The 23,768-nt window shown below is 31.2% G+C and overlaps 3 protein-coding genes and 1 long non-coding RNA gene across 6 annotated transcripts; 2 read left to right on the top strand and 2 right to left on the bottom strand.

Moving 5' to 3' along the window:
* Positions 1 to 2,553: 2,553 nt before the first annotated feature.
* On the bottom strand, positions 2,554 to 6,832 carry Uvop (ultraviolet-sensitive opsin). The gene is made up of 5 exons (XM_018459803.1): positions 6,358 to 6,832; positions 5,871 to 6,086; positions 4,899 to 5,280; positions 3,957 to 4,141; positions 2,554 to 2,668 (listed from the first exon to the last, which is right to left on the bottom strand). Exons 1-5 carry the CDS (start codon positions 6,579 to 6,581, stop codon positions 2,569 to 2,571), a joined length of 1,107 nt encoding a protein of 368 aa, XP_018315305.1. The 5' UTR covers positions 6,582 to 6,832; the 3' UTR covers positions 2,554 to 2,568.
* Positions 6,833 to 7,138: 306 nt separating this feature from the next.
* Positions 7,139 to 18,993, bottom strand: LOC108730239 (FAD synthase). 3 transcript variants are annotated; one of them, XM_018459807.1, is made up of 8 exons: positions 18,894 to 18,993; positions 14,756 to 15,230; positions 14,325 to 14,434; positions 12,588 to 12,752; positions 12,085 to 12,328; positions 10,158 to 10,596; positions 9,707 to 9,848; positions 7,139 to 7,610 (listed from the first exon to the last, which is right to left on the bottom strand). In XM_018459807.1, the coding sequence occupies exons 2-8, from the start codon at positions 15,225 to 15,227 to the stop codon at positions 7,173 to 7,175; spliced, it is 2,010 nt and encodes a 669-aa protein (XP_018315309.1). In that variant the 5' UTR covers positions 15,228 to 15,230; positions 18,894 to 18,993; the 3' UTR covers positions 7,139 to 7,172. The 3 variants fall into 3 exon arrangements, with proteins under 3 accessions (XP_018315309.1, XP_018315307.1, XP_018315308.1); XM_018459805.1 differs by having other exon boundaries at positions 14,325 to 15,230; XM_018459806.1 differs by lacking the exon at positions 18,894 to 18,993 and adding an exon at positions 18,456 to 18,490 and having other exon boundaries at positions 14,325 to 15,230.
* Positions 18,994 to 21,661: 2,668 nt separating this feature from the next.
* On the top strand, positions 21,662 to 22,951 carry LOC108730234 (THAP domain-containing protein 2). The gene is made up of 3 exons (XM_018459801.1): positions 21,662 to 21,848; positions 22,072 to 22,186; positions 22,632 to 22,951. Exons 1-3 carry the CDS (start codon positions 21,702 to 21,704, stop codon positions 22,742 to 22,744), a joined length of 375 nt encoding a protein of 124 aa, XP_018315303.1. The 5' UTR covers positions 21,662 to 21,701; the 3' UTR covers positions 22,745 to 22,951.
* Positions 22,952 to 23,049: 98 nt separating this feature from the next.
* LOC108730236 (uncharacterized) lies at positions 23,050 to 23,768 on the top strand. The gene is made up of 3 exons (XR_001936969.1): positions 23,050 to 23,123; positions 23,426 to 23,672; positions 23,745 to 23,768. It is a non-coding gene; the product is annotated as an uncharacterized lncRNA (long non-coding RNA).

Below are 23,768 nucleotides of genomic sequence, written 5' to 3' on the forward strand. Positions count from 1 at the left end.
AACAAGATAGGCATCAGCCATTCTGAAAATCATTTATTTATGTTATTTATGCTATTTTTAATTCTATTATTTGTAAATCGGCATGCTGCGAATTTAAAATGAAAAAGAACAATGTAATATTATTTAATTAAATTTAAATTAAATTTTTTTTATTTATATTTAATTTTCATTATCTATTTATCAATATAATTGTTTTACGTACGTATTTTATAAAAAAAATTAGAAGCTGATGCAACACCCAACGTTTCTTAGGAATCTTACAGATTATATCGAGTATCACTAAGTGGTTAACGAGACCTCCCCGGAGTCCATCGTTAACGTAACGACAATTTTCGGAACTTAACGATTTGATTTAACAAGAAATATCGATAACTGCTTGATACAGAATCACTCGTAATTACTCATAATGAAAGTTATCGATAAGTACAGTTAACGATAGCGACAATCGTCGATAGGAAGTTAGAGAATCCCGCTACAGGTCTATATTTGCTTCATACAAAAGTTTTATAGTTTATATCTTGAAAATAAGCATAGGTCTGAGGTCACATTATTGTAACGAACGATACCAAGTTTATAGAACTAAGATTGAAAGTCTAGAAGGAAAGTAATCCCACCGAATAGAAAATATGTATATATGGATATTTTGCGAAGACTGGGACTGTCAACAGTGTCAACAGAGTCGAAATTCCGTGTAGTAATAGTTGCGCGGTCTTGCGATAGATGGTGCTGGCATATGTTAGATAAGGACAGATGTATGCGTTTAAGTGAGATAGAACGATATATAATATAATGTAAGAAATGAATCAAAGATGTCACTATTATCGAATTTGGAATTAAAAAAGTCTGCACTATCGACCTCGATCAAGTTCGGTAATCGGTTTAGGATCTCCTTAAAGTGATGGTGTACTAAATTGGTACAATATGCATCAAAATGATTAATTAAACACATATCATGCATATGACTGTTTATACGGTTCTACCTCGAAGTTATAACATGGGTGTCAGGAAATTGGCCAATTACAGTCATTCCATTCTTCAGAGGAATAGCTATGATTGGTTATAACGTTATAACTTCGGGGTAAATCAAGTCATGTAAACGTAGTCCACGTTTACATGACTTGATTTACCCCGAAGTTATAACGTTACAACATGTTTACACGTATTGTCAAAATAATTAAGATAACTCAATAGAAAGTTAAAAATTCGTACCCATATCAAGTGCATGATTTAAGAACGAGTCAACTTGAGCGGTGAGCCGACTTTTATATGCAAGGTAATAGTTTCAGTAAAATCTGTTACAGAAAAATATATTGACTACATTTACACGGCTTGATTTACGCCGAAGTTATAACATTGATGTTAAGAAACTGGCCAATTACAATCATTCCATTCTTCTGAGAAATAGCTATGGTTGGCCAGTTTCATACATCGATGTTATAACTTCGACGTAAATCGAACCGTGTAAACGTAGTAATTGTATCTCTGTCTAACCTTAACGCGTCTCTAACCTAACCTAACCTTACAACCGCCTCCTTGTAACAAGAGGTCGTACGTGAGTCGCCTTAACTAATTAAAAATTAAAACGCATTATAAAATGACAAATTAACAGAGGTTCAGCTCATTCTTGGACGAATTCCTGCAAGCAACAAAGGACAACCGGTGGAAGAGGCCAAGACTCAGGAGGAAAAACCGAAGAGCCCTCCCCGAATATAAAATAAAATCTTCCCATAAAACGATATACACAGAAATATAAATAATTACACAAACCTACTAACAATAAAGTACATTAATTGTAAGTTGTTTTCGTTATCAATAAGTACACATGTAAGATAAAACAAGCTTCCACAGGGTGAAATCGCTTCCTAAGACGCAACAGGCCGAGGACGTCTATCACTGCAAGGGAAAGAGGCATACCTCCCTCGTGGCATAGGAAAACGAGGTGGCGACCGATTTAATTATCGAAGATAGCATAACGATTCAACAAGTAGTAAGCTAATTAAATACATTGGCCGGTCATCTAAATCTGCAGTGACTGAACATGTGTACTTGAATGCACACGTGTAAAAAATATGATAGTAAATCGATGGCGATGCACAGTAATTTATAAAATAAATGTTAAAAATATAAAGAAATTTTATTTCTTTTTTTTATATACCAGAGTATCGTTTTATTATTTTTATGAGAGATTTGTTATCAATACTGATGTCAAGTTATAATTCTATAAAAAAGAAACGTTATAAAAGCAAAGATTTAAAAAGAATACAATCACACACATAATCTTAACGTTGTTTTTTATATAACGGACAAGAAGTATCACATTTAGCAATTTTAGCAATAAACATGATCATAACGAAGAAGAGGAAGACTGAACAAATATTGTGTTTATTAAGGTTACATTATTCACATTTATATATTTACAATTATGTACTTGTGTAACTACATCAATATAGACTACGCAATCATTTTATTACTGCAGTAATAAAGAATATAATCTTAATGATGATTATAGCAATCGATCATATATCATAATTAAATATAGTTATTGTTTAAGATAAAATTAAATAAGATTTAAGATGATGGCACATTCACTATTTCAGATGTAGAACTCCGAGTATCCGTAGATTTTTCTTGCAATTCTAACCACGGTAATCGTTTTTGCAGTTCTAATCTGTTGCAGAATAATATTCATGAAGACATAATTAATGTTAAAAAATTGGATAAATATTTAGTAATAGGGACATTAGGGACCACTGGGGACCATCCTCCAATGACCTTGACTTGACATATTTCACACAATCGCCATTGGAATTGCCACATAAAACTTGGCGGCTCAGAATCGCCTTTTGAGTTCAAAGGATTAAAGCATTTGTGTTTTTAAAGCACAGAAATATTTTTAGAATAGAAAGAATTTTTTCATCAGAACAGGATCGTATCCGAAAATTACGTTTTATTGATGAATATTTTTTTGTCAATAATTTTTTAATGGCTAACGAGCGCCGGCTAAAACCTATCAGAGCCCGGAAGTTATTCAGGGTCTTGACAACATATGCCAAAGTCAAGGTCATTGGAGAGAATGATCTTTATTACCAAATATTTACCAAAAATTGATCCATTAATGCAGCTACTGTAAATGGATGTGGAGGATGTTTAAGCAGGTGTATGCGAATATTAAAAATTAATTTACAACAGGATACCGGACATCACGACACGCGGACTTTCTTAAATATATTTTATCTCATTTTGACATAAAAGTTGAAAATTCTTAATATTCATTGTAGAAAAAAAATAAAGATACTTATTATATAATAATACTCCAAGCAATCGATTATGCCTATTAAAAATTTCGTTTACCCTGCTGTTTTTTAAATATGATCATTGCGTCTCTATTCAACTCGACGGTTTGAGTAAACAGACACGGTAGTGTCTCTTGCGCTAAATACGAACGCAATACCTGGCGTGAGACAATGGCTGCGTTCAGCAGAAAAAACAACTTTGCAACTGTTGTAAAATTCTTCAATATGATTGGTTTATACATTTAGATCTGTAAGGAATCAAAAACAAGAATCAATCGTATTGAAGAATTTTACAGCAGTTGCAAAGCTGCTTTCTCTGCTGAACGCAGAAAAATTGGTCGCGTTCAGCAGACTCAACTGTTGCGGAGCGGATCAGTGAGCTCTCACTGCTATTGAATGATCTAAAAGAATACACCAATAGCAACGAGCGCTTATGGATCCGCTCCACAACAGTTGAGTCTGCTGAACGCGACCAATACCGTGTCATCTTGAACAAAAATTTAAACAAAATAAATTTCTCATAAGATATGTATGAGAATCCTTTACTGTCTGACATCACACAATCATATAAGCTGCAGTAATAGATCAAATATAATTATCTTATGGCACATAATAATTTCAGATAAAAAAGAAATAAAAACAGAATTCTTCACTTTTGTCTACCTGTATCTTGGATGACTTATAGCATATACATATGGATCCAAACAAGCCACAAATTTGCATGTGCATGCCGGTATCATTGTGATACCAGGAGTTAATAATGTCTTATCTCCAAAAGCACCAATCATCGCGAGAACTCCGTATGGAGTCCACGAGAGAACAAAAAGGAAGCATATTGTTATCGCGGCCTACAAAAAAAGATGACGCATGTCATACATTTCTTTAAACACATGTGATTTAATGTATATGATGAATATATATGTAACAATAAATGACATTAAGTCGATGTGTTACTCGCTCTTGCATCACTTATTCATTTTCTCATTTTAATGTTTATATAACAGATACAGGAAATGATAAAGTAGTGCAGAGAAAAAACTCAATTTTATGAAATATTATAATAGCCTTGAGCTAAATGTTTGAGCAAAATAGAGAGTATATCTGTAATCTGTAACGGAGAAGTCGCTGTCGGAATATTTCTGTTTCATTCTCGATTAATTAATTGTAAGATTAAATAAAAGTTATAGGATTTAAAAATATGTATTTATACTGTTGGTTTTTTCGATTCGACCTTGGGTGGCATCGTCAAGATCAGGTCAAGATCAAATAAATTTTTTTTAATTGAAATTCTCATTTTTCATTACATATTCTTGTAGCTCATCTCAAGAGCTTTTCAAAACACTAACAAAATTTGATAAGATATTTCATATTATATATGTATATACATAGGTAATATATAAAATTAGAATAAAATATAAAATATTGTAAAAACTTGATTTTTTGATAACTGCATTTTTATGTACTCTTATTAGTACTTTTATATGCAGAATGAATAGAGAACATTCCTAAATAATTATGTGTGTAATATGTATGTATGTAAATTTATTTCTGTATTGTATTTGTATCATGTGTAAAGGAGGGAAAATTTGTATATATGAAGAATACCTTGGCTATACGTATTTCCATAGTTTGAGCATTTGTATCGACATTGCTTCTCAAACTTTCGACATTCATCTTCTTTGCTTGTTCACGAAGAGCTTTCTCGTGATTAATAACGTGGCTGACAATTTGACTATAATAATATATGATAAGTAACATTGGTATACAATAAGAAAAGATAAATATTGTGGCCACAAAATATTGTATTTCCGGAGTATCTGTCAAATAATCGAAAGTGCAGCTTGTCAAAAAACCTTCAGGCACAAACCGACCCCAGACATGCATTATTGGCATCAAGGCCCAAGGAATTGTGTACGTCCAGATAAGTACAATAAAGAGCATCACTTGACCGCGAGATAATTTCCCATCAAGTGGTCGGGCTATAACACTAATTTGATAATATTATAACGTGTAATTATATCATTAAAATCATTAGCAAGTTATACAAGATATTCCCAGATTAAACCACCAAATTTAAAATATGAATTAGAATCTCAAAACAAACATAATTTTCATCTGGAAACTTTTTTTGCAAACGCTTGGTTTACAAAATATCGACTTCTTAAATTATAGAACTATAGAAATGAACAATGTCGAAATAGTCTAAGTTCATTAACTTTATTGTTTTACAATAATCAAAGTATAATTATTAAATATTTTGTTTTAAAACGAAAGATATGCAAGCGTACGAAGAAAGGACCCCGCATAGATATTTTGGAAATGTGTCCCGATTAAATTGACTAGAATTACATTCTCGACATCCCAAACAAGTCTTAAATCATTACTAATAAATGAATAACTTTCAAATCTTTATGCTCAAACATAGTCTGAATAATTTAAGATCTTATTTAAAATTTTATACTGTTTAAACAATTTAGAATTCAATCTTGGAATTTATATTTTTTAATTACGTAAAACTTCGTAGTTGTCACATATATATATATTAATAAACTTTGTACATTTACTTGATATTTATACCTGTATCTGTCATACGCTATAGCAGCATTTGTCATACCAGCTCCAATTCCACTAAGCGAACCCATAAAGGCAAAGAGTTGACATCCTAAATGACCAGTAGCAAATCCAGTATTAAAAGAATTATATATAAATATCGGTGCCTTGAGCATCATGAAGAAATCGCAAAATGCCAAATTCACCACAAACAAATTTGAAGATGTTCTTAGCGATTTGGCTCTACAGAGAAAAGAAGATTTTGATATGAAATATAAATATTAACGCTTAGTACATATAATGACATGCTAAATTTTGGCGTATTTAAATTATGACGTAAAAAATGATAAACTATATCTACTAAAAAACTCATACTTAAATAAATAAAAGGCTAAATTTTATTAATTCCAAAAAAATTATGCTTATTAAAAATTAAAATTTGTATTGCACAGCATTATAATGTAAGTTAAGCAATATTTATTGTCAATGTTCAACTGCTGTATATGTAACTTACGAGCAAAATATCCAGATAACAAGTCCATTTCCGAATAACGCTACAAAGGTGAAAATTATGTATAGAATGGCCAGTAAATAGTGAAGAGAAGGATTGGGTTCAGGATAGATCAGCCAATGTTCTGGTATATGAACCAATTCCTCAGCAGGGACGTTCCATCCTAGCAACCGTATTGGTTTTGCTGATAGAACTCTTGCCTCCCAATGAACACTTCCGTTCACCATGTCGATTTACTAATTTCAGACTTCACTTCTCTATAACGTTGAATCTTTATATGCATTGCGGTAACTCAAATTTATGGAATCTAAATCCATTCAAATCCAAGCTTAAATGGCTTCCGAAGAAGATTAGTCGAAGATAATCCTCAATTTGCTGATGGGCACTGTATGTATGCTACTATGTTACGTCAGTTGACTATTAAACTATATATTTATCAGTAACAGAATCCATATTAGAACGTTGATTATGATCGAATAATTTTTGAGGTCAAATTCTTCAAGTATAAAAGAATACACAATAGTCTTTATAAAAATTAATTTATTTTGCAAAACTGCTATTAAATATAAGTATTCAAATAATTTATATCCATAATTAAATTTAAATATATTAACAAGTTTCGTATGAATTCGTAACAAGATACTATCTGTATTAAAAATAATTAATACAGTTATAAAAATAAAGAATGACTTATAGGGAAATAATTAATACTAATAATAATATATACTAATAATACTAATTAGTATATACAATATTAATTCGTTTGTGTGTGTGTGTGTGTGTGTGTGTGTCTGTCTGAAATTCTAAAAAATCAAATATTATTTCTTTTCACATTCTCTGCCTTCTCTCTCGGCAGATTTATCGGTCAAAGTATAGGCTGGTAAATAAAATGAAGGATTATTAGGATCTTTTAACAACGGATTTCGTATCGTAGTATTTCGATTGCCAATACTTGTATATCCTTGATCGTAAAGCGAGCAATAAGGAATGTTATGTTTTAATAAAAATGTCCATACTTGACTGTAGGACCAATGTAAGATAGGATTTACACGTATCAATTGTGGCCAGTTCGGATCAGTGGGTGTAAATGCTTGTAAATTTTCAGAACCTGGATCACCTTTTCTCGTACCCATAAGAGCTGCTTTCAAATAATGTTTTTCTTCCAGTAATTCAGATAATGCGGATTTGATCGGTCGTTGCATCCGTATTATCTCCAAACCATAATATTGAGCAGCTGACTCCACAAATGCTTCTACCTACATGTACAGAATATCAACAGATATGTATTCTATTTGAAAAATGATTCAAGATTTATAGGGTAAATAGTATATCTAGTATTTCAAAATTAAAAACAATTGAAAAAATACTTAATAGCATAGATGAAAAAATCAATTTGTCATATTTTTTGTTGTTATATTTTTAATTTTGGTAAAAGCAAGTGACTTGATTATATTTATCACAATCAATATAATAACAAAAGATTCTTTTATATATATTTTTACTCTGATATACAAAAAAATATATTTATGAATCAGTCGCCAGAGAAACGAGTGCACTCTATGCGTCCTTCTTCCAACTTTTCATGGTCAAATCTTGATTCAACCCTTTATAGGTTTATCCCTTAATAGGAACAACGATAGTTGATGATAAACAGAATAAAAAGCAATCATTACAACTTAAATTACAGTCTTTATAGGAAGAATATTGTCTCTTCTCCAGCTTACGATTGCGGAGATTCTTGTCAGAATATAAGTCATATTCTTTTTATGTTCTTTTTTATGTTCCTCATACTCGCAACAAATTACAGAGACTGATAAGTATTTGTCTGATTCCAATCTAGGCTATATATACAAAATATATTTTCTTTTCTAGTTAATCCTCATCCTAAACTGTGTCAACTTATTTAAGCTTTTATGAAGATATGCTAAATCTAGCTTTAAATTTCCTCCCTGTTCTTTGGATGCGTGATTGTCTCGCCAGCGCATGCGCCAAGTGAGAACAGGAAGTTTACCATTATAAAGATTGATTTTTTGCCCAAAAAAATCGCTTTTTAAATCCGTTCAGGATAAAAGGGCTGATTTAAGGTAGATCGATTCATTTAATAAGAGATCGCGATTTTTTCAAAAAGAATTGTGTATCTTTATTGTCAGAAAACACAACTGTTGAGATACGTTCTCACTGCGTTTCGAAACGTATTATAGTAACTATAGTAACTAAAAATGAATAGTTCACGACATTATCGCGTATGCTATAAATTTTTAGCGCGTTGTATCACACATTTGTGTCTTGTTTTCTGAACACAGCAATTTAGTCGAATTTTGGCTACTGCAGAAATGCGTTCAGAATTTCAAGGCGCATCATTTTATTCCTAATGACTCATTGAATTATATTAAACAAGAATAAAATGATATCTGATGTACCTGGATAAAGTTTCTGAATGTTCCCTGCCTAATTATCGATTGTAATTTTTTAACGGCATAACAGTGTGCAGCGGATTACGTTCACACATCACCATTAATTGGGTTTAATTATTATCTGTTTAATTATTAACTAGTTATTACTGGATAAATTGTATAAATGCTAGTCCGTTGTTAAATCCGATTTTATAACACCAATTGAAACCGAATTTAATTGCGTTTATGTACATTTTACGTCAGTAGTTAATAACTGTGTATGTGTGTATGTGTGCGTGTATCTAGATTTTTAAATTAAACAATAATAAGATTGAAAGACCGCTAATGTTAAACATAATGCTTTAAATTAAGAAGCGTCATAACGGTCAGAACCGTCTCGGTGGTCTAAAGGTTTAGGACGCTCGCACGGAATGCAAGAGATTCGGGTTCGACTCCCGGCCGAGGCATTATTTTTCGCAATAAGTTTATTACAGTTTTTAAGTTGGGAAATTTGGGGGGATTATTAATATTTTCAGATTTGATTGCGTTGAAAGTCCGACAACCATATCGGCACGCAATTATAATTTCTGAAATTAATTCATTTAAATGAATTTATTATACAATAGTTCAACATCTTAACGTTCTGATCGTTATGACGCTTCTTATTTTAAATTAAAATTATTTGACTTGGAAGCAAATTAGAACCTTGTTTTAATTGTTTAATTGCTTTTGTTGAATTTATACTATCATACTAAAAAAATATTCTTTGATTGAATCGATTTCGAACAGATCGATTCATTTAGTACAGACTTTTTAATGGATCGAATTCAATCGGTCTGATTCAGGATCAATTCAGAGCTCAATTCAGTAAGATACAGCGCATAGTGCGTGTTCTTGTGTGAAAAAAAATACATTCTCGTTATATCTTTTATTATCTATTTAATGGTTAGAGCTCTTACCTCCGGAAAAGAATCATCTGTTACATATAAGCACAGCAAAGATGTAATATTACGCAATTTAGCGACGGTAGCAGCTAAATGCAAAACTACTGTGCAATCCTTACCACCATTGAAACTAATGAAAATTTCATTTGGATTATATCTATAAAGAACAAATACATACAACAGATTATCAATAGCGGCAATTTATATGAGGCTCTTCTTTAAATTCTTCAAAATAAGGATTTTAAACATTTAAATCAGTGCATTTTAAAATTAAACAAATTAGAGACACACTTGATTGAGAGGATACTCCTGTTCAGTAATTACGGAAGTAAAAATACGTACGCTAAGAATTAAAAGTTCACATAAATTAGACACATTAACACTAAGATCCAGCCACGACCGCGCTTCTCTACTTATTTATAATATCCTAAAGCAATAACACACATGTAACATGTTACATACGCACCTTTCATAACAGTCATTTAATATGTCTAATGCACATTTAATATACATTTCACTTTTACTATTTTCCAGTACAATATTCATTTGAAAATTGCTGAATTTATGTTTCAAATTTATAATTTTCTGTATTGGCAAGTGGTACAAAAGTTCCTCTTTTGCTTCTGCAATTGTTTCTTCGAATCCTTCTAAAGTGATTCTCGTAAAAGGTGTTTGCAATTCATATTGAGGATAACTACCAATTTTTACTTTACCATCCCACCGTTTTGCTTGTTTATCTAAAACGTTTACTATTGATAGTTCATCTAATGCAATATCTATATATTCAAAGTGAAATGGTGTGCATCCTTTCAAACGAGAAATTATTGTGTCTGCAGCAGGCTTAAAGTACTTTGGGGAACCAGGTAGCACGTAAACATTTTTTATATTTACTACTGGAAAAGCCCCTGAAAATATAATATAATATCATACGTTAATATTATATATTAAGATGAAAACAATGGATATAAATTTTTCATCATGCATTATAAATTTCGTTTTCATTCATGAATTATAAAACTCTTATATCAAGCAAATATTAATTTCATAAGTAGGTGACATCTGCACAAACCAAAAGTAAATGAATATTTAAATTTTTTTTCGATTTTCTCGTGAAATCCAGTATTCCAGATGTTTCTAATTTGCGCGTACTTTAATTCTATAGAAACAATTTTGTCCGTAATCTGTAAATCCAATTCAAAGAATTATCGCTGAATGGAATTGATAGTAAAGTAAAACAACCTTAGGATCCCCTTAAACCTTAACGAATAACGAGAAACGGCTAAAACCTATTGGAAGTCATTTAGGGTTATGACAACGTATGTCAAAATCAAAATCATCGAGGCTAGTTTCCTCCATGTTCACCATTATTTCCTCTTTGAAACATCATTATGGAAGCTTTAAAGTATATAGGAATAAAATGCAAAATAAAAAATATAGATTAAGATATAAATATTTTTATAAAACGTGTATATTTCATTAAATCATGAGAACAGTTTTCTTTAAACAATTATTTTATATTGTATAATTAATAAAATTCAACTTTTAATGGCACGTTCTATATTGTTCAAAATTTTCAGAGAAAACTACTCTTGACAAATTAGTAATATTTACTCCGTAATTGCATACCAAAATATCCGATAGTGTCTCACGATTGGCATCCGCGTGAGCAAAAAAAAAGTCTGGTGAGTGAAGATTAATAAAGAGTGACTATCAACTAAAATCTTCTGAAGGTCACTCAGGACTTTATTCTCTAAGGAGTTTATTCTCTAAGGTGAAAATTTACTACTAAAATTATACTTTAACTCTTAATATCTTTAAAACTATAAGAGATTGACACCTAGTTATTTAGGAAAAATTATTCAGGGTCATGACAATGACAACATATGGGCACGATGTTTCTGAATCTAAATAATTATTCAGAAATGTTAATAACCAATAATTATAGGTCCAATCACATAATTTTTAAAGAAACCTTATATGTGCGCTGAGAGCGAAGAAACTAAAATGTAAATTTTGAAACAAAATAATAATAAATAAAGGACTCCCAAAATAACAACAATGCGTAATGTATTAAGGGCGATAGGAGTCAGCGCGGAAAACGGTGCGCAAATCAACAAAGTCACTTATAAAATAATTTAATAATATAATGTCATGATTAGAATGGCTCTAGATTTGAGCCACCCTCAGTAAGAATATAAAAATTATAAATTGAAATTGATCAAACAGATCCACTTAATTTTTTCAGTCAAAGAATATATATATAAATTAAAATATAACAATTTAAGAAAGATTGAAAAATACATAGAATTCGCATTAGTTTCATCAATTTAGATGTTGTCCACTGTCGTCAGAAGAGAGATGTAAACACCAACTTTGAAAGAAAATATGTGTACCTGAATCAATGATGATAATCTTGCAAGTATTGGGAACAATAGCAAGTCGTTTTATTTCGGCCTGATCAGGAATCATTCGAGTGTATATATCAAATAATTCCTGATTTAATTCAAGTTTTAATTCAAAAGCCTTTGCTACAGCCTCATAAGTTACATCATCATGAGTAGGTCCAACACCACCAGATGTAAACACAATAGAATACTGCTTTGATGCATTGCGTATTTCTTTAACAATATCATCCACCTAATAAAAGATTTAAATGACAATTTTTTACGTAAATTTACATGAATTTTAGCATTAATTAATTGTTAATATTAGATATTTAAAAGTATCATTTAGAATTTAGAATAATATATATAGTTTAAAAGTATTTCTAATAAAATATTCATTTAGGATTGTGGAAAGTAAATTGTTACTTGTAAATAACATCGTTATTCTATATATTATTAATAATATTACATTAAATTTGCGCACACGTTAAGTAATCATAAATAATACGTACGATATCAGAGACCATTATAACTTTCTGTAGTTTTATTCCAGCAGCAGTTAAATTTTTTGCCAGATATGATGTATTGGTGTCAATTATTTGACCACGTAAAATTTCATCTCCTACGACTATCAAACTTGCTGTACAGAAATGATGTATTTGTTGCGACATATCGCTCTAAAATGAAAAGAAGTATAATAAAAAATATCTAGTTTTTTCTATACAATAACTCACATGCAATTTACTATTTTCTTTATTACATATGACATATACTTATATGACATATACTTTTGATATTTATGTTTTATTTATATCTGATACTTTATAAAACTTCAATAAAACTACAGCACGTAAATATTGGATATAGTGGATAGTCTAGAAAAAGGTAAGAAAGCTAAATAATAAAACTATATATATTTTTTGTAATATTTATTATAAAAATTCTAATAAAGAATGTATGTGTAATATTATATTGACAAGAAATTAACATTTGAAATTAAAAATGCATAGTATAATTTGTAATAGATGCACAGTATAATTTGTAATAGATTAAATCTATCCATTTTCTTTTTTCTTAATATCAAGTTGTATTCGCTCCATCATTGAGGTCGTTACATCCGTTTGTGCTGACATTATCTTAGGCATAAAAATTCTTTATTTGTTTTGATCGATTTCTTATAAATTTATTTTGTATCAAGTTTTGCTTTGGAGTTAGATGCTTGCAAATTTTCTAATTTCCTTAATAGCTAATCCATACCCAGTGTTTTATTTTTATTTAATATTTTATTTTCTTTCTCAAATTAATTTTAAAGCACAAAAACAATTATATTTAATCAAAACTATTTTTTATTAAATGCTTACTATTGTATTTATTCGGATCTCTTTGTGGGCATATAAGTTTTTAAGTGTTTTACAAAATTAAATTAAATTAAACAAGAAACTTAATAAGTATTGAATTACCTATATGAGTACCTATTTCTTTATTTTATTCTTGACAATTTCAGATTGTTCAATAAATTAAAGACTGGAAATCGTTTGACAAATATGACCAACAATATATAAAGTGTAATCTCATAATAATGATCTCATATATCAATTTAAAATTTGTAAATATTCATCACTTACTTTCTTCAAATTAGTAATCACTTTTAGTGCTTTAACTTTCAACTTAATACTATGAACTCTTGCGATTTTGAAAACATTTTTATTTTTATGAATCTTCTTGTTCTTCTCCATTTTTTCTGTACTTCGTTATATCATTCTTTAGAAACAAACTATTGTAGATAATTAATCACACTAATTTTAAATTATCTAACTAATCTTAAATTTCTTCGTTGCTGGCTCCTCGCCTTTAAGTGTTTTCAATAAAAATGATACACGAACCATTTGTTTACTTGGTGAAACATCCCTAATATTATGTATACTAACAATAGATTCAGCAGACAATGTATAACCAAGTTTTTCCTCAACCAATAACCTTCCAAGCATGCAAACATCATCTCCTTTATCCGTTTTCACAAAACAGTATACATGAAATGTGGGTGGCTTAAGACATACTTTTTTAAATTCTTCTTGTGTAAACCAATCAGGAAGTATGTCCAAAAATTCAATAGCTGATGCAGGTAAATTCATTATTATATGTTCAGAACCAGGTAAATCTTGAGCCCGTCTCGTCAAAATATTATCTCTAACAACTTCTCTCAAAAAATTTCTACCATCCATGTTAAAAGCTTTAAAATTATCTTTTACCTTGTTAACAAGAGCGTTTTTTTGAAGCCATTTGTAAGATTCAGGATTTAAGTCATTAGCAAATACTTGGACTTTTTTACGTGCGGCAGGAATTGCAAAGGGTCCTACTCCTGCAAATACATCATATAGAACATCACCTTGTGTCATAAATGTTACAATTCGTGTATGTTCAGTAGATAGACGTGGATTCCAGTATACTTGTGCAAAGTCAAACTGATATGTACAACCATGTTCTTTTGCAGATGTTATTGTGTTTCTTTCACCTGCTAGAATTTCCATAGCAAAATATCGGAACGATGTATTAATTGTATCTATTTTATTTACTACTGTTCGTGCATTCGCAGTCTTATCAAGAAATATTTGACCAATAATAGATTTGTATGGCAAATGTACATCACGTAAATTCAACTGCATAATATCTCCTACTAAACTGTATGCTGTAGGAACTTCAATATCTTCCGGAAGAATTGATTTTAATATCACATCACGACGCCAATTATCATATTTTAGTGTAATGTCCATTGGACCAAAATATTCATATTGATCTACTAATAGTTTTCTATCATTCTCAGTAATATCTTCAAATTTCATGACAATATCAGGATTTAGATAAATAATAGCTCCATCATTTATCTTTTGAACTGATTTAAAATTACACATCTTTAACAAATATTTCTTTAATACACGTATATTTTTTGAGACAGAAATATCACGTAGCTTTAACGTTGATACAGTCACAACTCTTGTAAATGCATCACGATCCAAGCACATCATCCCACGGACAGACGCTGGAGGAACCAGCAAGGAAGTCATAGTAGTTGAATAAAAGCTGTACTGGTTATTCAAGCAGCAAGACTGCCGTACAACACTGAAGAATCTGCCAATTGCCATATACAGGATCATACACTGCAGAACAATACAAACAACTAACCGTAGTAAAATTTCATAAAGATCTCAATTTTTAATTTAATAATATCAAATATATAGAAATAGTAATAGAATATCTATACACAACACAGAGTATTCCCGAATTTAAATGGCTAAACTTCGGGAGCGTGTAACTTTGTTTTGAAGAAAATCGCAAAAAAACAAAACGTACTTTTTCATTTTTGTACTTTATTTATTACTTATTCATTCACACTTATTTATTCACGTTGCTTAACGCAGATATTGTTCAAAATGTTGGCCTATTACAGCAATGCACGTATTGCATCTTGTACGGACAGTTCGTATTGCAACCAAACACTGATCTGGTCAATGTTATGATCTATCGATTCTGCACTCTTTTGTCTTCTAAAGTATGCATTTCTAAAGTAAGCATTTCTAAAGTAAGCACTTCTAAAGTAAGCATTTCTAAAGTGAGCATTTCTAAAGTAAGCATTTCTGGGAAAAATGTAGGGTCATACAAAAATTGTAGGGTTTAAAATGGTACTAATTTTATCAGTTTGACCTTGGGCGGCGCTATCAAAGTCAAGTCAAAGTCAAATTGATTTTTTTAAATGAAACACCCTATTTTTATTTCAGAATCTAATAGCTGGTGTGAAGAGCTTTTCAAAATGCTATAATAATGCCACTTTTAATCAGTATTTTTCGAGTTGAGACTTGAAAGTTATAATACCGCCAGTATTAGCATTATCTAAGGTGTATCGCGCGAAGGTTGCTCGGTTTCATTTATAAGTCGTGTGTATGTGCGCACGTATGTCTCTATCTCCTCCTCCCTCCTTCTCTTCCCCTCCCCGCACACAATTATCTTTGATAATTTATACAGCCATGTAAAGTACTTCAAATACTAATGCTAATAATAAGAGCGTTTATCCCTTTTAATAAAAAATGAAGCGCAAAGATGAAGCGAGGTTTTATACACAAGTGACAAAACTTTTCAATCATTTAGAATCAATCTTTTAGAAATAAAGACAATGATACATCTAAATCAATTGTCATTCATTTGAATATTTATCATTTCTTTAATCCTAGCTCATAATATCTATTTTTAGTTACTTTTCCCGCCAGACTTTACCGATATCTATAACTTTGTCAAGCTACATCTCTGAACAGAAAGCATATTTTTTTAGCTTATCACATGCGAAATTGATATCTCACAATTAGTAAGGCAAACAGATAAACAATAATGAAATAAAAAATATTTCATTCTTATAATAATACCATAAAAAAATTAGTCAGAAATCTGAGATTTTTCACTTTATGATTTTATCAATTGGTGGGACAAAAGTGAAGGGACAGATTCTTGTAAATTCATATTGTAGTTCTATATAATAATAATTATAATATTAATAATTATTTTAATAACATTCCACGGATATTAAAGGAATAATATCAAGGATATTATGGTCTGTATTCATAGTTCGGCCTTATATTTAACCCGGCGTGAGTGAAGTCGGGTATCTCATACCCAGACATTTTTAAAACAGATATTTTTGTTTGTTATTGTATTTCGTGGAACTCCGCTCTCTTATAGCGTTTTCGATTTACTGACTCGACCCGACTCTGAGTCAATGTTCTGTTTAGCTGCAAAAAAAGAGCTAAACTGTGCAAGAAATGCAGCTAAAAAGAACAGACCGTTAACTCAGAGTCGGGTCGAGTCGGTAAATCGAATACGCTATTAGCTACTAGTAATTGGAGGGAAGGGTGCGGAGAGGGGTTTGCATTTTTACAAAATAACTATAACCTAACGTTTAAGTACAAAAATAAATAATTTCAAACACAAACACTGTAAAAACAAGTGTGTTATTTTAACACATTTTATTGTAGTCACTTTTTACACATTTGTAGGTGTGTAGATTTGCAAGAGGATGTAATACTTTTCATGTGTTACATCCTTGCAAATCTACACACCTACAGACGTGTAAAAAATGACTACAATAAAATGTGTGTTAAAGTAACACACTTGTAATACACTTGTAATACAGTGAAACTGATATTTTATTATATTAATATGTTTAGGATATCCAGGAGAAAGTAATATAATACAATAACGAATCATTATATTATTATAAGTATTACGGTAACTCCGGCAAATACGCCGCGCTGGGATTTATGCCGCAAAAGTCAGAAAAAATAGAAGGAGTGGGAGTAATTTTCCCGTAACTACTCTGTTACATGCCTTTATGTTATATTAGTATTGTGTTATGATTTCAACTTCTTACTGTTAATATTAATGAATTTATTGTGAGTTGAATTGATAACGCCATCATAAGTTATAATCTACATAAAATGATTAATGTAGGACGTGTAAAAGATTTAGTGGTTATTTCGTGATACATACGTGTAGTGGAACAGTAAAGCATGTTTGTATTATTAAGCATGTTTGCATTATTTGTAAATTTTTCATGAGCCGTACATACCCCCTTTCCCCCTATAAGTAGCCATATATCCCACCTCTATGAGATATGCGGCAAAAATACAAGATTTCAAAAAGTTTATTTTTTAATATGAAAAATAAATATTTCGGATTTCTAATATTTTTTTCATAGTAGTAGACAGTACAAAGTTTTTACTGATATAGTTCGTTTACTATAAATATAGTAAATAATACTTAATAAATTAAGTTTTTGATAGGTGCGGCGTATATACCGGAGTTACCCTATTATAAACAAAATCTTTGAATAAATATATGGGTATATGAGACCCACCTCATAGTGTCGTAGATGTAACAATTACCCATCTCATTCACGCCAGGTTAATACTTCCTTAAATTTATCTTCAGATACTCTGAATTATTTTATTGACTACTGAGCATCTTTTAAAGATGAATTTAAGGAGAAGCTTCAAATAAGGTTTGACTATGAATGTGAGATATAGATATATATGAAATAGGCATATAACATCAGAATACATTCATAATATTAAAAATATTAACTAATATTCTTGGAATATTATAATATTATTTTAATTGTTAAAAATATATAACATTCATATTATGTACTTATCGGCTAAAAGGAACAAATTTAACATATGTGTATATATATATATATAATCTGTATAAAATTTAATATATGTATATTATTATGTTGCTTCTTTGTAATATACATATGTCATAAATACGTTTTAATAAATTGGCAAACCGATGTAAAAACCACAAAGACGAAAAAATAATGCTTTCATAAAGATTACTTTCTTTGCTAGTTGTCATCAGATGGTGAACTTAACATGCATTCAATCTGTCCTTCCAAGTTGTACAAAAAAATCTCTTCTTTATAACTGAACTTCTTGCACTGTCCATCTTTTCTCTTCTCTTATATAAAGAAAAAAAAAGCAAAATGAACCGTGCAAAAAGTTCAACAGAAAAGAATATAGACTAATGCCCGTTTTATTGATGTAGATTAATTTTAATCTTAGTTTAACTTATCTTTTCCTAGTTCTAAGAATTAGAAAAGGATTAAAGACTAAATTAAACTACGAAAGTTAATCTACATTGGTAGAAATAGGCATCGAAAAGCACATGTTACATTAATTTTCAAGGTTAAATGAGAATAATATTACCTTCATTATAAAATTATATTAAAAGTATAGAAAAAAAGAGAGCCGGATTTAAAAAATGAAATTATTTACCTGATAGCTTTATAAGAAATTCAATATTTAAAACAGGTATCTTGTGCAACAATTTCAGTTGAAAAAAACAAACAAATTAATAAGAATCGACACTGTTGACGAAGAATGAAGCATGTGGAACCATGGTGGAAGGAAACAGGTGAGACAACGCGCACAACAATTCAGAGCAACCAGCTAGCCAATCAAATTTTGGTCTTAATTAAAGTAGCGCGATATTCAAATATAACATTGATCAGTGTATGACAAAATAAACAAATTTAAAATTTGTCCATATATAATACAAAATTACTGTTATAAAATTTCGTTAATTAATAAAATATAAATTGTAAATGTAAATGTAAATTAATAAAAATATGTAATAAAGGTAGAAAATTATATAAATAAGTGAATAAAGAATTTTTGCAATAACGTGAATCCAGATACGGTGAACGCTAAAATCGTATTATTCTTTTCTTGATTAGTTGTTAAGAAGAAGATAACCTGTCCTTAGCGTTCACCGTATCTGGATAAACGGTATTGCAAAAACTCCCTAATAAGTAGGGATGTGCGGGTATCGAAAATACGGTCGAATCAAGTGGGTCCCAATAGATATTTATATCTAACACTAGATCGCTGACTCCCGTATATATCATGCATAAAAATTGATTCCAAAACCTATGTATTACATAAGAGGTTTGTCGCGTTGCAAGCTCCAACATGTTCCAACATGCTCCTATCATAGCGCCTACGTTAGCTGTGTTCCAAAATTGTTTGCCAGCGCTGGCAGCATTGTCAACACCGTTCCAAAAATCATCGTAGCACGCTGTGGCAGTGCTGCGAGAGAGTAAAGACGTCACTAATTTTGTCGTCATTTCCTGCTGTGGCTGAAGAGGTGAGGCAGTTACAGCATAAAGATGGCGGAAAAGATGGAGGAGTTAATTTTAATTGATGCTGAGAGTAATACTGAATTTAAAATAAATATTTCGGTAGAAGATGCTGAAAAAGCAAGAAGTAGTGAATAGATTTATAATTTTTTTGTAGTCAGCTTTATGTGGTCACATTTATTTATTCATACTTCGAATAATTATATATAATTTCGGCTAATTCTGAATCCGAATCACTAGACTCTTCTAGAATCGAATGCTAATTTTATAATGGTTTCAAATAAAAATTTTTTCTGTATGGTTCTCTTCATACTTCTAGGTTATTTGTTTCTTTTCGCTGAAGTCGCTATACGTTAACAGCACTCAAAATATCGTTCCAAAATGAAAGCTGCGTTTGCATGAAAAGCATGTTTACTAAAATTGAAACGCTATTGGTAGCATGCACTTATGACGACACACGCAGCACTGGCAATCAATTTTGGAACACACCTTTATTCTACCGAGCGCGTTGGAGTGAGTAAAAGCTATCGTAGGAGCATATTGGAATATGTTGGAGCATGCGACGCGAACAAACCTATAGCGTGACGTAGAATAAAACGGTCACGTTGTCACATAATGTGTAAAGCCCATGGCACATACAAAAACGTAAGGCCGTAATACGTAAGCAGTAAAGAAATCGTAAGATTGGATTCGCTACTGGCCTTACGGTCTCTATCGTGATTGACCAATTACGCTTACTGATTATGTCTTACGGCCTTACGTTTTTGTATGTGCCATGGGCTTTAATGGCCGCGGTAGGACGGATAGGGCCACATCAGTCACATATTTGTGGGATATACGCATGATATTCGTGCTTTTACGTTAAAAGTCATAATACCGATATCTTGCCACGTGAAAAGTTGTCATAGTTTAAGTGGAAAAAATTCGGAGATAATATTTCGTAAGTAAGTTGCAATCAATACGGTGTCGATGTAACATATACATTGACTTACATGCGCATGCGTTGACTAGTGATGTTCCTACGTCATGGGCATGTACCATGAGTTTAGTACGTAATTTTCGGAATCATGTATTAAAGCCCATGACACATACAAAAACATAAGGCCGTAAGACATAATCAGTAAGCGAATTGGCCAATCGCGATAGAGACCGTAAGGCCAGTAGCGAATCCAATCTAATGCGTGGTCTACAATGGGCAGTAGTAGTAGCGGATGAAGCAGTAAGACGTCGCAGTAACCTGGTTTTTCGATATTATAGGGTGTAGAGTAAGTCCGTAAGCGAAATGGTTGAAATCCATTTCTTACGTCTACTTTCTTACTCTCAACCAATGAGAACTCAGCATTCAGTAGTAAAGAAAACGCGCGCAAGAAGCTAGTACTGTTTTTGCATGCTATAACCTAAATTTCGAGTATGGCAGACATGGAGTTTTATGATAGTTCTAGGCGTGATTTTGAAATAAGGATTAACCGAGAATTAATTGCCGTGGTCCGGTGCAATTGGTTTTTGTATGATAAGACCGAAAAATTATATGCCAACGCCAATGTGAAAACCGAAACATGGAGACAAATCGGTGCAAGTCTCTAAGTCATTGTAGACACTCAGACGTAAAGAGACCCTAATCCTACAGCCTACTTCTAATGTCTACTTCTTAATCCACTACTGCTACTGCCCATTGTAGACCACGCATTACGATTTCTTTACTGCTTACGTATTACGGCCTTACGTTTTTGTATGTGCCATGGGCTTAAAGCTAAGGTACTATATTATACAGGAATATGCATCCGCCATATTGGCTCCTAGTCAGTGCGGGAAAATTCGAGCCAAGCAAAGATGCTGTACTGCCAGTGCTGAAAATCTATAGTATAACTATAAATTTTAAAAACAATATGTACACTGACAGTGTATACGAAACACGATCGTAGAATTAATAAGTGCAATAAATAAAATGGACGGTTGTAGTGCATTAAATTGTAAGAATAGGAGTGAAGCCGGATTTCAAACGTTCCCAACGGAAGCAGAAAGAAGAAAGAAGTGGTTAATAAACTGTCGGCGTGACAAATGGATACCTTCCTCGAATTCAAGATTATGCGAGGTAAGTACTTATATTTATCACTAAACCTTTATTTCAATTATTTAGAGCAGAAGATGAGAAATGGAAAATTGAGGTTAGAAATCTTCCCATTCATCACAAAATGTTTCAAAGACATTTTAGCATGTTTCTGAAAAAATGCAACTTTCCTGACATCTTCATAAAAACCTTTCTGAAAATATCTTATAAATATTTGTTAAAGGTTTTGTTTTAATTTTTTTTGCAGGTTCACTTTGAAAGCTCTCAATTTGAACAAAATAGGCAAGATGGGTTGAAAAAATTAAAGCCAAATGCTGTACCGACGTTATTTGATGTACCAAATCCAACAAAAAGAATTGAAAGTATGAAGCAATCAAATTTTGATAAAAATATACTCTATTGATGTGTTTTCGCGTAAAACTAAAGATTTGACAACAACAAAAAACCGTCGTTTTGTCCTGTGAATCGAAATATTAATCGTTAAAGTCAACGGCTATTCAAGTTAGGAAATCTGTCACAATAATGGTTCACTGCTTTAAGAACACAAATCTTCTGCATTAAAAACAAATACTTTGCTGAAACAGTGAGTTTATGTTTTAAAAACAATGAATCACTACTGTGACAAATTTCCTAATCTGAATAGTTGTCGACTTTAATGATTATTATCTCTGTTCACAGGGCAGAGCGACACTCTTTTTCTTGTCAAATCTTTATTTTTACGCGAAAACGCATCGATTGAATGCATTTTTATTAAAATTTGAGGCGGCCAGAATCTTCTTAACATTTATCATAACCTTATACTTTTAGGTTTATCATTGAATTGGCAGAATCGTGTATTTAACATCGCCGATTTTGAAACATGCGCCAGCTGCCAGGAGCCAATATGGCGGATGCATATCCCACCTAATATAGTATTTTAATTAAAGCAGTGCTCACAAAAATTTGTACATTTCGAGCCGATTCCTGCCATAGACTTATAAGATAGACGGAGCATTCGTACGAGAGAAGCTGAAGACGCGATAGAAAGAGAAAGAAACAGTCGCGGAGTAGTTCTCTTCTTTTCTAGTAGTGAATTGATTGGTCGTCGCGGCAGGTCGGGGAGGAGTCGAGAGCAACGAAGTTAAATGTCCGAGAGTAAGTTGACTGACAATGATAGCGAGAGCTTTGGCGGATTGCAGCGGATTATTGTGCATTAATTTTAATAGTTTATTTACAAATTAAAAGTTGAAAATTTAATAATGGTGCGGTCTTACTGCATTTGCAAGAACATGGTGTTCGAGGAGATGTTTCTTTCCATCGGTAAACAATTTCATTATAGTAAAACGTAACATTTGTATAGGTTAGGTGTATTTTAAGTAAAGTAAATAACATTAATTTCTCATTTTTTTGCAATTGATTGAGAATATTTCGTTTCTCGCATGATGTACATAATACATCATTTATCCTCGTTGTTCACCGAATATTAAACGAAGATAAATGATGCATTACGCACAGCATGCGAGACATGAAATGTATCCAAAATAACAACAGATACAGCTTTTTTTTATTAATTAATATATTTTAATATAATTATTCAAAAAAGATGTATGTTAATATTTTAGTGTTCCTGAAAGATGAATTAAGAGATAAGTGGATCAGTATTATTGGATATAAAATCGTTAAAAGCAGTGCTATTTGAAGTGATCATTTCACAGACACTGACTTTCAATTTAAATTTATAAAAGATGTGCCAAAAAGATATTTAATACCTGATGCTGTTCCCAGTTTACTCCTTCCAATACAGCAGAAAACGACACTTACAATTAGTGATTCATCACAGGATATCAAACAAGCAGTTGATTATAATAGGTAAATAAATATACAATTGACTTATTATTTATACTATTTCTTATAATTGCAATAAAATATAATAATTTGCAGTGATACCAGTGATAAATTATCTAC

This window comes from Mycetomoellerius zeteki, unplaced genomic scaffold (genome assembly GCF_001594055.1).
Source record: "Mycetomoellerius zeteki isolate Tzet28-1 unplaced genomic scaffold, Tzet1.0 scaffold865, whole genome shotgun sequence".
NCBI lineage: Eukaryota > Metazoa > Arthropoda > Insecta > Hymenoptera > Formicidae > Mycetomoellerius > Mycetomoellerius zeteki.

Bases quoted from the DNA above. Each gene is read 5' to 3' on its own strand.
- Uvop (XM_018459803.1), bottom strand. From the start codon at position 6,581: ATGGTGAACGGAAGTGTTCATTGGGAGGCAAGAGTTCTATCAGCAAAA. The intron at 6,087-6,357 runs GTAAGTTACATA...TTTTCTCTGTAG, and splicing joins GTTATCTGGATATTTTGCTC to AGCCAAATCGCTAAGAACAT. The intron at 5,281-5,870 runs GTATAAATATCA...TTATCAAATTAG, and splicing joins ATAGCGTATGACAGATACAG to TGTTATAGCCCGACCACTTG.
- LOC108730239 (XM_018459805.1), bottom strand. From the start codon at position 15,227: ATGATCCTGTATATGGCAATTGGCAGATTCTTCAGTGTTGTACGGCAG. The intron at 10,597-12,084 runs GTACACATATTT...TTATATTTTCAG, and splicing joins GATTATCATCATTGATTCAG to GGGCTTTTCCAGTAGTAAAT. The intron at 7,611-9,706 runs GTAAGAGCTCTA...CTGTACATGTAG, and splicing joins CAGATGATTCTTTTCCGGAG to GTAGAAGCATTTGTGGAGTC.
- LOC108730234 (XM_018459801.1), top strand. From the start codon at position 21,702: ATGGACGGTTGTAGTGCATTAAATTGTAAGAATAGGAGTGAAGCCGGA. The intron at 21,849-22,071 runs GTAAGTACTTAT...TTTTTTTTGCAG, and splicing joins CGAATTCAAGATTATGCGAG to GTTCACTTTGAAAGCTCTCA. The intron at 22,187-22,631 runs GTATGAAGCAAT...TTATACTTTTAG, and splicing joins TCCAACAAAAAGAATTGAAA to GTTTATCATTGAATTGGCAG.